The 12,398-nt window shown below is 45.8% G+C and overlaps 1 protein-coding gene across 1 annotated transcript in view; it reads left to right on the top strand.

The window, feature by feature from the left end:
• LAMC1 (laminin, gamma 1 (formerly LAMB2)) overlaps positions 1–12,398 on the top strand; it is a gene marked incomplete at its 3' end in the record, with an annotated part of 31,551 nt that overhangs the window by 13,016 nt on the left and 6,137 nt on the right. The window contains exons 2-10 of the mRNA XM_010285849.1: positions 3,391–3,695; positions 5,496–5,626; positions 7,072–7,238; positions 8,376–8,564; positions 10,554–10,671; positions 10,772–10,870; positions 10,975–11,111; positions 11,988–12,110; positions 12,198–12,387. Coding sequence (XP_010284151.1) covers positions 3,391–3,695; positions 5,496–5,626; positions 7,072–7,238; positions 8,376–8,564; positions 10,554–10,671; positions 10,772–10,870; positions 10,975–11,111; positions 11,988–12,110; positions 12,198–12,387 — 1,459 coding nt within the window. The remainder of the gene's footprint in view (positions 1–3,390; positions 3,696–5,495; positions 5,627–7,071; positions 7,239–8,375; positions 8,565–10,553; positions 10,672–10,771; positions 10,871–10,974; positions 11,112–11,987; positions 12,111–12,197; positions 12,388–12,398) is intronic.

The raw sequence follows: 12,398 nt of genomic DNA, 5'->3' as shown, positions 1-12,398 counted from the left end.
CTAGAAAAAGGCTCTGCAACCTTGAAGAGCCCTGCTAGCTGCCAGGCTGCTAAGCACAGCTTTTACGTTCAGTGTGAACAAGAGGGAAACGGATTTCAGCACTGTGTCAGCTGGTCTTGGGTAAACTCTATTGTTCCAGCAGTATTTACCCACGGCAAGCTGATACGGCGCTAGTGCTTGGCTGCTCTGTGTGCATTAACTGCATTCCTGTTTAATGCCATTAACAAGATTTCTCAAGTAGTTATGCTGCCAGCTGAAATAAATGTCTTTTCACCTGGGTTGCTCTTTTGGGAGGGTTTTGAATGCATTTTCCTTGGCCCGCAGTGTAAAGCTGAAGATGAAAAAGGGAGGGTCCTTTCCATTTAGCACAGGGGTTTCTATGGAAAATGTTTTTGCGTTGCCCAGAGTGCAGTTTGCGTGTGGTGTGCTTTTTGCTGAGCTGGAATTTTTGCAAGGAGCTATGGGAGACCTTGTCAGGGAATGGGGACCATAATCCAAGTTATAGCAGAGACGAAAAATAGTTCTTTTTCAGGACATGCAGGCTGTGACCTGGCCTTTCTGCTAGAGCGGAAAGCTGTGTGCTTGTGGAGTGAGAGTACATGCCCGGCCCCCTCTTCATTCCCAGGATTCTTTCAAAGCGTTTCCTCCCCAAAATCATCTTGATGAAGCCTGAACGCAGGGTTTTTGCTTCACGCTGGAGGAATGTGGTACTAGGAGAAGAAAACGAACCACCCCAAGTCAAAGTAGCAGGGTATTCTTGACAATTCAGTTGGACACAATTTAATTGAATGATCTTTGTGCTGTTGGCTCTGACCTTTTTTTTCCATCTTGACTCATGGAATGGCTGCTCTTGCCTGATGTCTTCACTCTTTTCATTGGTGATGAAAATTACCCAAAGAAATCTCACCAGGGCAGTGAGAGGCAGCCTCATATTTTGTTTTACTTCAGTGTGTGAGCTGCACGAAAGCTGATGACAGTTTCATTAGTGATAAAACCATGATAGTAGTTTTAGTTGCTGCCCATCCAAGGTGTTGGCGAAGTTCTTGGACTGGCAAGTTGCAGGTCAACACATATACTAGGGTCTTTCTGCAGAAGAATGAGGAGGCCTTTCCTTCTGGGGCTCCTTGCCTTTATGTGAAAAAGATGAGGAGTATATCCTGGGTTTGTTTACCGTGGGCCTGAAAAAGATAAAAGATATTGGTGCGTGTCTGGCCTGTTGGCTTGTGGCTGGTGTGCTCACCTTGAGTTTCTGCGCATGGTCTTCACCTCAAGCACACTTTGCCTTCAGTGAGGAGCTCTATTCTTGAGAAGAGACCATGTAGCAGGAGAAATGGGAAACCTGGGGGGGATGATTTGTATACCTGTCGGCTTCTTGCCTTGCACTGAGATTCATCTGAAAAATACTTCCAAATAAACGGAAACGGGATTAATCTCTTGTGTTGGGCAGCAAGGGGAGGGTAAGCCTAAACTGCGTTACAACGTTAAGCGTTGATCCTGTGGAGTTTCTAGCCCTTGTGGAAGCAGTTTGGTGTCAATAGTGTGATTGCTTCTCACTTGTCTCCTGTGTGTAAGAACATCTTGTGAAATAACTCAGCCCTAAACCAAAAGTAAGCTAGTATTGAGCAAGAACTGCAGACTGTGAATGTCTGGCTTCCAGGCTTTTGCTTAAGTCATCTGAAACCTCACACATGATACAACAGTAAAGGGTATTTTGTGGGAAGTATTGGGGGGTTTGTATCTGTGCCACACCCCAGCTGTCTTGCATGTCACGCCCACACATTATTTTTTGGTAGGTTGGGGTTTTGGCAGATTTCTTTGGCTTTAAACAAGATTGGTCTGTCTTTATCCTTGCTACATGGAGGTGTAAGTTTTTCAGATGCTGTATGTCTTAATTTTTTACTTTAGTTTTGTTCTGGTATCTTGATTTCTGGACCCTTTGTCATGCTTCTCCTGGTGTTTCCAGCAGCCAGAAAGGACAAAGGTTCCTCCCTCGTGCTGGCTGGGCTCTGGGTGTGACGTGCCTAATGCAGGCTGGTCCTGGTGTAACTGGTGGGTGGCCTGGGAGTGAGAACTGTGCTTCATGACCTGATTCGTTGCAATCAGGTTTTGCGCGTGTGCTTTCAGAGGCACACTGTTCTTGGTGCCTGGTGCCGTCTGGTCTGCTTTAACTTGTGAAGTGAGCCACTCTGCAGCAGGTGCAAAGCCTCACGTTAAAATTTAACATGATGGCGTTAATTCATTTTTACAAGTTGAGATTAAATCTGCATGACTTCCACAGGCAGAGAAAGCCTGTTTCTCAATAAGTTGAAACTCTTCCAGTAGCTTTTTTTTTTGCCTTTTGGTCAATGAAGGGACCAGTGACGGATGCAACCTCTGCTTGTTTTCCTTGGAGGTGGTGGGAGCGTAAAAGAGCGTGGCAGGGACTAAATGCCCAAAGTGTTGTTCCAGACAAACCTCACATTGTTTTAGCAAGTTCCCTACGTGCGCCAGGGTGTCCTGATCGTACACAGTCTGCTCACCGAGGTGGAGCAAGAACAGCCGGTGTGCAGCTGTACACCTCCTCCTGGGAATGTGCCCCTTGGCCAGTGGGGATGGTGGAGGAGGGAGGTGGCTGACGCATGCTGCAGTCCTTTTCCACTAATGGGTTTTCTCAGGGGCATGAATCCCCTGGGTCGTTGGTTTATGTGCATGGGGGTAGATGCTCAAGTCACTGGAGGAGAATCCATGAAGGATGTTGATCTGCTGATTGCCACAAACCTGTCAGGAGATGAACAGAGGGCAGGGAGATTGGTTTACATTTACCCTCCTAGGAGAGAGAGAACATGGCTAAGCTTGTAAACCATTGCACTTGGATCTGAAAGGTGTCTTGGAGACTTAATCATATGGTCTAGGAAACTTAAACCTTGTTTTGTCTTTCCTGGGGAACGAGAAGAAGAGGGTGTACTCGGTAGTTCACTGCTGGAGGAAAGGCTTCATGAGTAGTAGAAAGAGTTTGTGATATTGTCTAGGGAGGAAGCAGAGGTACAAACCAGGCTCTACAGTGTGACTTATGTCTTTGGTTAGTACTGTTTCTCCCATAAACGTATTTGGAAGAAATATTATCAAATGGTATGGTTAACTTGGACCTAGCCTTAGATACACATAAACTGCTTGTTGCTCTGATTTAATATATCATCTGTTGGGGTAAGGACACTTCACGTTGTCTTTGCCAGGACATGTAGTACATAGGACTGGAGGAGATACTTCTTGTGCTACTGCACACTGCTCATCCTACTGGATTATACTAGAGGAGATGTTTCTTCTAATGGAAGAACTGCAGTGTAGCTCTTGCCATTCTTTCTGGTTTAAGTTGTTTGGGTCTTTCTCATGTCTGTCCTCTCTCATCCGCAGGAAAGGCCTTTGACATCACATATGTGCGTCTGAAGTTTCACACCAGTCGGCCGGAAAGCTTTGCGATCTACAAACGTACCAGAGAAGATGGCCCATGGGTGCCCTACCAGTATTACAGTGGCTCCTGTGAGAGCACGTATCACAAAGTCAATCGTGGCTTTATTCGGACTGGGGAGGATGAGCAGCAGGCGCTCTGCACGGATGAGTTCAGTGACATCTCCCCTCTCACTGGGGGCAACGTGGCGTTCTCAACACTGGAAGGGCGTCCAAGTGCCTATAACTTTGACAACAGCCCTGTGCTACAGGTATGTAAACAGGACTAAGTCAATCAGGCAGTCCGAGTTGAGTGTTTGGTCATTGTGGATGGTGGCATTGTGCTGACTGTGGGCTGCACTACAGCCCTTATTCATACTGAAAGGCCCTTGCACAGCTAAGTTGGGATGGACAATCCAAAGAGATGCTTTTGAAGGAAGAGTTGGACTCTTGACTCTATCGTAAGTAAGTTTATGGTACCAAAAGCAAAATCAGTGGTATTAAGGATGATTTGTCATTAGGTAATCATGGAAGTCTTCAGAGGATGGATGCAAATCTCTGCCTGCTTAGAAAGTAGCTGTGGGCACTTTGCTGTTGCTTCAGATGTAAGGACAGAGGAAGGTAAAGCCTAAGTCAAATGAATATTTGAGGCATTTGCATATATATTTTGAGGAAAAAAAATTTAAGAAATGTGAGATTCTTCTAAACAAATAAAGGGTTATTTGAAACCCTAACCTGTTCTTTTACATGTGTGTTGGGGTGGGGGAACTTGATTTTATCCACCGTATGTATGGTTTCTCTTAGAAGTGGCTTGGCGAGAGGATTCGGTTGGGGGTTTTTTTGGGTTTGCCTCATCAGGGCTCATCTCCTTCCTTTTGGAGCTGTGATAGACACTTCTTTCCATTTCCTCTTAGAGTAGCAGGAGCAAACTGAGACGTGAGTACCCAGCAGGCTTGGGGCTCACATGTCTCTGATTTCCCGCCAGCGGGCTGGAGAGCAGAACCTGTTGGGACTTCTGCAAATGAAAATAAAGATTAATGGGAAAGGGAGAACAACTCCTGAAATAGGAAGGAACCAGTTTGGCCACCTTGTTCATGTAGCTAGCCCTTGCAGGGAGCAGGGTCTAATCATTAAGGTGAACGGAGAGATTTCAAGTTAGTGATACGATGTATATTTTCTGATAAACTTCTCTGTGTAAAGATTAGAGACCTGACCACCGGCTTCCTAAAATATGTACAGACCTCTGACATTGCGTTTTCGAACTGAAATAAACCTGTATTTTGTGCTCAGTGTTTCCATGTGCTTATGCCAGTGTTTGTAATTCAGCAAATCTTCTTGTACTGCCTAAGGAGTGACACAGTTGCAGTTGTACGTACAGGGATGTTTTTCCCGTGTTCACTTTCATGGTGTTTGAAGGAAAATGGCATTGCAAAAGCTGTAATAAAAACAAGGAGGTACTACCAGCCATCACTGGCTGAAGGTGACGTGAAATTTGGGGACATTGGCTGGCTGTTGCCGGAGGAGGGTAGGCTACTGTGGTGAAGATGCTGTGTAAATATTATGAAAAGCTCTTGTGTTGTAAGTCAGATCTGCCTGTCTGTTTTTCTTCCTCAGCCTCCCCCAGCCTCATTCGTCTGTCTGTGTCTTTTCATTTGGTGGTGCATGTCTGCCGACAAGTGTACCCTACAGCTTTTCCCGTTTGTGCTCTGTAGCTTTGCAGGAAAACTGCAGTCAGATAGATATGTACAATTAGCAAGCTCACATAATTGCCTGCGCTGCGCGTTTTGCTGGAGAGGTTACCCACTGCTTCCCAGTCAAGATGCAGTGAGACGTTGGAAAGGGTACCCAGGGAGGAGCAGGGTCCAGAAAACACGTCCAAACCAAGAGGATGTGGTGTAAGTCCTCTTGGGCAGGGATGTGTGAGCTTCTGAGGTGCAGAGGGGAAAGTGGTGAGGAAGGAGCTTGCTGATTGATGAATGACCTTGTAAATACAATAGCTAATTACACAGCACTGGTATACTCTTGAGGTGGATGTTTGATGTTTAATTTGATGGGATTTCTGTCTGCTCTAGGAATGGGTGACGGCTACAGATATTAGAGTGACCCTTAATCGTCTGAACACATTTGGAGATGAAGTTTTCAATGACCCGAAAGTTCTCAAGTCTTACTACTATGCGATTTCCGATTTTGCTGTGGGTGGTAGGTAAGTAGACAATAAACCTGTACTTACTTAAAGCTTTTGGGATCCTTTTCAGGATTACTAGAGTGCTTTAAAGATTTTGATTGTACTCATATGGTACCAATAGGCTCCAGTCTTTATTGACTGTCCTAAACCAAAAATGCAGTAGAATGAATCTTCGGAAGCTTGCAAATACTGTGGATAACCTCTTGTGGCTACAATTTCAGGAGAGACAGATATGGAATATCTTCCCCCCGCCCCGCCCCGCCTTGGTTAGATCAAGTGTTAAGTGATTTGGGAGGGCAGAGGGTGAAAAGAGTGACAAAATTGTAAAACCAAAGAAACAAACCTCAACTGTTTTCTACCCTGCTCTTTGTGTGGTTTTTAATGTGTTATTAATTTTTTTCTGCCTATATTTGTAGCCTAGAATAACAGGAAGTAGGAAATCTTAATGTCTCTGCTTCACATATATTTTTAGGAGCTATCTCTTATGAAGATCGGAAGCATTGTACAATACCATGGTTGTCTGTTCCTTTTACCAAAGCATATTGCAGAATGCTTAAATCTTAAGTTGCTGACAATAAAACGTTTCAGAAACAGAGCTGAGAAGTGCAGTGTTTTGGACTGTTTGCAGAGAGCAGTCCTGAGACCTGGATTTGACAACATGGGGATTTGCATTGGCTGCACTACCAGTCTGTGGAGGTCCCTGGGCTTCTGTATTGATCACCTGTGTGCTGTTTAATTTCTTACTGATACAAGCACGCAGCCAGCATGCATGCCTTTTCCTGGACTCTCATGAGAGAGAAGCTGTAGAGAATATACTAATATAAGGCAAACAAAATCTTTGCTTCTCCTACTCAGCTTATTCTGTTTTAGTGACAGACTGCGAAGGAGTTGGTTAACATTCTTGCGGTTCTAAATGCCTGCCTGGAGCGTGTTACACCTATTTGTTTCACAGAATGGTTTGGGTTGGAAGGGACCTTCAAAGGTCATGCAGTCCACACCTTGATGCCGCTGTGGGCAGGGACATCTTTCACTAGAGCAGGATGCTCAAAGCCCCATCCAACCTGACCTTGAACAGTTCCAATGATGGCGCATCCACAACTTCTCTGGGAAAATCTGTTCCAGTGTCTCACCACTCTCATTGTAAAATATTTCTTTCTTATGTCCAGTCTAAACCTGTCCTCTTTCATTTTAAAATCATTGCCCCTTGTCCTGTTACTACAGGCCCTGGTAAAAAGTCTCTCTCGTCCTTCTTGTAAACCCTCTTTAGATGTTGAAACCTTGATAAGGTCTCCGTGGAGCCTCCTCTTCTCCCAGCTGAACAGCAGTCGTGTTCTCAGTTTTGTTGTGACCATCTACCTTTGAATTGCTCTCGTCTCAGATTTTCAGATCTGGGTTTTGTTCCTGGGATTGCTCTGTGCATGACCTGGAGTTTAAATACCTGTTCCTTGTCTCTCATTAACCAGATGCAAATGTAATGGGCATGCAAGCGAATGCGTAAAGAATGAGCTTGGGAAGCTGGTCTGCAACTGCAAGCACAACACCTTCGGGGTTGACTGTGAAAAGTGTCTTCCATTCTTCAATGACCGTCCGTGGAGGAGAGCAACAGCAGAAAGCGCCAATGAATGCTTGCGTATGTGCGGCCATGCTTGAGGGGAAAATCTTTCAGGGGTTGGGTCCCCTGCCTCTTGCCATCCTGGAGCTGGCCCTGCATGGTTTTAAGTTGTCTTAGTTGCAGTTAGCCTGTGTTAAGCACAGTTCTGGAGTGTTTTGTCAGAGATTTCGTGGGACCACTGGTCATTCCACTCCTATCCTGTAGGACCTTTCTGGTAGATCCTTAGAAAGGGGCGTCTCCTTTCTGGAGAAGGATGGGAGCAGCCTTTAGGAAAGAGGTGTGCTGCAAAAATGTACAGGCTTATACTTTATGGGACCCATAGGAAAAAAAAAAATCTGTGTTTCGTATGGTGGAGTATAATTGCCCTTTATAAAGCTCCTCATTTAGCATCCACTAATTTCCTCTTGTATTTGGGTTATTGGTTTTCACAGTTACTTGTTGAACATTTCATCCAATTTCGAGGCTGTTGCAACAGTTCTGGACCGCAAACGCGGATCTCTGTGATGGAAAGCCAATTTATTTTGCTTGGTTTTGTGTCGCAGACCACAGCTCCTGGTAGTTTACTTTATGGGGAAGCTTTTTCAGACAGAAAAGCTTTCTTCCTGTCTGACCTCCGTGTGTGTTGATCGGTCCCAGCTGTCTGGTCAAGAGCTGTGGCTTCCCTTGACAGGCCGGTGAAACCCATGTCTCCTGCTCCTTAGACAGAGGGGATTTGTAATCTGTCTACACCCAGGGGAGAAACTCTCCTTACAGCAGGGAGCCAGCCCTTGCCGTTATCTTCTCATACTTGTTTGCACGACCGAGATCAGTGTTGCTGTGTGGGAAGGTGGCACTTTGGCTGCAAAGAGCAGCCCGATGTAGAAGTGGGGTAGAAAATGCTGGTTTTCTTCCCGACGTAGATGAGAATGGTCTCGAGGAGCCCATTTCATCATCACAGCCTTGCTTCCCCGCCCCACGTTCAACCACCACAAAAACATGCTTCCCCCTTTTTCTTTTCATTGATGCACAAATGCCTTGGGGGGTCTGTGCGTGGGTCTCGGGATGGTTAAAGACTCCTTCCTCCAGTTAATACTGAGCTTTGCGAAGTGGGTTTTGTGACTGTTGGGGTCAGATGGCCTCATCTGCTGTTCGCTGATGGTACCCTTGTCTTTGCAGCTTGCGACTGCAACGGGAGGTCGCAGGAGTGCTACTTCGACCCTGAGCTGTACCGCTCCACAGGCCACGGGGGCCACTGCACAGGCTGCTCGGACAACACCGACGGTGCCCACTGCGAAAGGTGCAGGGACAGCTTCTATCGCCTGGGGAGCGAGGAGGGATGTCTGCCCTGCAGCTGCAACCCAGTCGGTAAGTAGTGACGGCAAAGATTTCTGCTTGCAAGCTTCCATGCACAAAAGCTAGCTCTTCTCTCAGTTATGCAGCTAATTGCAAACTACGGGGTAAAAAGAGGTTTGTTTGGGTTTTTTTCTTCTTCCTCCCCCTACGCCCCCCATGTAAGAAATGTTTATTGGATTGTATTTTGGTTTAGCTTATCTTTGCATCTAATTGTGGTTGGGGTGGCAGGGGCAGATGGTTCACCTCTGTGGCACTTACTCCTTTAAATGTGTTCTGAAATAGATTCCCCCACCCCGCATATGTGTTACCCTGGACACTCCCAGTACTAAAGAGCTTGTTTAAATTCTTAATAAACAAGATGATGTGAGTGGATATTTCTGGAAGTTGTTCATACTGAAGAATTGTAGTGAACTTTAGCTGCATCAGTTTCTCCTACTGAGTATCCAAGCACTATAAATACAAACCAGTGAAACCTTAAACACAAAAGGGGGTAGGGGTGAGAAAAAACAAACTCAGAATATGTAGTTAAACTCCTTTAAAAAAAAAAAAAAAGAAGAAAAAGTTCTGGCAGGAGAACAAATCTTTGGTATCAAGGGAGCCACCTGACCTGTATGGAGCGATCCCATAACTACACCAGCCCACAGCAAATAAGGGGGAAGGAGACAAAAGGGTAACAGATAGTAAAATATGATGTGAGGTTCCAAAATAGAGTAGCTGGAATAAGTAATTGCTTGCAGCATGCCCTAAAAGCAGCCAGCGAGAGGTCTGCCAGGGTATGTCTCCTATCTAATTTGGTTGGAGAGTTGTACAGTTGTGAAATTTTTGACCAAGAAAGGCCTCTTTCTTCCTCGGTCTGCTCTCCCAGGTCCTTGTGTCGGCCCTTATTTTAAGAGGGGTGAGGGTTGCTGTCAGCTGCGACGGTCGAGAAGAGGCAGGGAGGTGACTTCTCAGGTCTTTAAGGACAAATTCCAAAGGGCTTTATAACTTAGCCATCAGCTTGTATCCCGTGGCACATTGGCACACAGGGCATGTTTGAAGCCTCTGGATTGGCTTAGATTGCTATTTTTTGTCTAAGTACTGTTTTTTTTCCTAAATAATCATAAGTGGGCCTGCAAAGGGAATTTGAACTTTGGCTGTATATGGTAAAGGTTTTGTGAGTTCTTCTGTCCTGTCCAGCCTAATCATCTCATAACTCTTCACTTTGCTATAATCTTCTGGTGTGGATTGAAGTGTAAAGAAGTGACTATTTCTGTATATTAAAATACTTTTCTCCTGGTAGTTAACTCTTACAGTGCTGACAACTTCTAGGCTGCTGGCTGCATCAGTGCTTGGGAGAAAGCATTTTGTCCACCATGCTGCTGCTGCTTTTTGTGCAAGTCCACTTGAACAGAGCGGTACTGAGGAAGATGTCCTTCCAAAAACGAGAGTTTTGCTGAAGAGTTTGTTAGGGTTAATAGCGGCATATGCAGCCTCCCTCCGAGGAGACGGTTTAGTCTTTAAATCCAACTTGGGAATCAAGAGAGGAAATTGGAGCATGAAAGGGAGAGGTCAGGATATCCCCTGGCAAAGGAGGGGATGGTGATTAGGTAGAACACAAGGGATTCAGGGAATAAAATCTTGGAAATGGTGCATTGCAGGGTAAAACAGGCCTGGAATTAGAGAGGCACGCAAAGGTAACATTGAGGACGAAACAGGAATAAGGACAAGAATGCAATTTGAAGTTAAAATTATATTTATATACAAAAATGTTGGTTGGTAGGAATACTTAAAAGCTGAATATCGTTTGGAAGACTGGATAATGATTCATCTAGAGCTGCTAGGGGGAAAAAAACCCCTGTGAACTAGAGGCAGTCTTTAGGTGAGCTGCGACTTGTTGGCTTGAAGCTATGCTTCCCACTTTCTTTTCCCATATTTCTTACCCATTTTGTAAAGCTGGAAGAAATTGCAGGCTAATAGAGCTGGGTCGGTGTGCTGAAGTGCCTGTCCCTGCTCTCCCCGCAGGCTCCCTCAGCACGCAGTGTGACAGCTACGGCCAGTGCAGCTGCAAACCCGGCGTGATGGGTGATAAGTGTGACCGGTGCCAGCCAGGTTTCCACTCCCTCTCCGAAGCCGGGTGCAGGTAAGGTGGACAGCTGCTCTCTGAAGGAAAAACTAGGTGCCTTTTTAAAGCTTTCTCTGTGTGGCTCTTAATGAGTTATCCTCTCTCCTGACTCTTCCAGGCCCTGTTCTTGCAATCTGGCTGGCAGCACAGGGGAATGCAATGTTGAGACAGGACGGTGTACGTGCAAGGACAACGTTGAAGGCTTCCACTGTGAGAGGTGAGTTTCTCTTCCCATGGCTTTGTTTCAGGAATGAGAAACATTTGAGCGATGGCCTGGGGTAAGCGTCAGGGAAATTAATTCTGTTTCCTTCACATCTTCAGATGCAAACCTGGATTTTTCCATCTGGATTTCTCCAATCCAAGGGGCTGTACCCCCTGCTTCTGTTTTGGACACTCTTCAGTCTGCACTAATGCCATCGGCTACAGTATCTACTTCATCACGTCCAACTTCCAGTTTGGTAAAATTGAGCCTTCCTTTGTGTCTCGGATTGGGCTGTAGAGTCAAGTCAGAAGTGATTTTAAAAAACCTGCTCCTTCCTCTCTGTGCAAGACTGCAAACCTTGGGCAGGCAGGTCCAGGATCCCTTTTTTGGAAGTGCTGAGTTACTTCTGAAGTTACTGGGAGCTTCCATGTCTGCAGCTGGTTTGTTCACCTAGGGAGGAATGAATTCATGGCTCTGTCCTCAGGCACCCAGTGCTAATATACACTGTGCAGGTGCAAGCGGGACTTGCAAATATAAACCTTTTATAGCTTGAGATCGGTGCTGATGAGGAGGCATTTCCTCAGTTTTAGAACCAAATCAGGAGTTTCTGATTGAGAGGATTATAATCACTTTAGATTTGGGGTTTACTTAGCTCTAAATAAAACACAGTTGTGTTTCTGCTGGATTTGTAAGCTCGGGAAAACCTTTTTTCATACAGTCCATTTCCCATTTATGCATGTTTTCATGCTGCGCAGTCTGAAAAGAACATCTTTTTCATTAAAATTCCACTGGAGAATAGTTCACATGAAAGCTGAAACTCACATCAAGTTGTAGGTGACTGCAGGTTTTCCCATCCCTGCTTAAGCGCTTTAGAAGACAAGATTTTGAACAAGTAGCTGTCGCAGGGCTCAAAGTTCAGAGAGTTCAAGTCAGCACTCAAGTTAGAGGCTTAAATTTGGAAAGGTGATATTTGCTACCTACATCCGTCTGCACAGCTACTTTCTAATGTCTGTTAGTGCCGGTATACAGGCTATAGAACAGTTATATAGGAGCAGTGTGCAGTATGACACGAGAAGTGCGTGCAAAGCTATGTCTTCAAAGGGTGTTGATTCTTGCACGTTTGCTTTTTCAGGAGAGGACGAGTGGCGTGCTGAGCAGCGCGATGGCTCGGAAGTCTTACTCCAGTGGAGTGCGGAGACCCAGGATATCTCTGTTATCTCGGACAGCTACTTCCCCATGTATTTTGTTGCACCACGTAGGTCATTCGAGAAGTGAGGCTTTCTGTGCTGCTTGTGCCCTTTCTGTTCTGTTCACAAACAGTAAGGATTTCTTCTCCTTTCAGGCAAGTTCTTGGGCAACCAGGTTTTGAGCTACGGGCAAAACCTGACCTTCTCCTTCCGCGTGGACAGACAGGACACGCGCCTCTCTGCAGAGGACCTGGTGCTGGAAGGGGCTGGGCTGCGAGTGTCGGTGCCGCTCATTGCCCAGGGCAACCCTTACCCCAGCGAGAGCTCGCTGACCTACACCTTCAGGTGAGAGGACT

Source organism: Phaethon lepturus, unplaced genomic scaffold (genome assembly GCF_000687285.1).
Source record: "Phaethon lepturus isolate BGI_N335 unplaced genomic scaffold, ASM68728v1 scaffold11654, whole genome shotgun sequence".
NCBI classification, from domain to species: domain Eukaryota; kingdom Metazoa; phylum Chordata; class Aves; order Phaethontiformes; family Phaethontidae; genus Phaethon; species Phaethon lepturus.
This window is presented reverse-complemented; position numbering and strand designations above follow the sequence as displayed.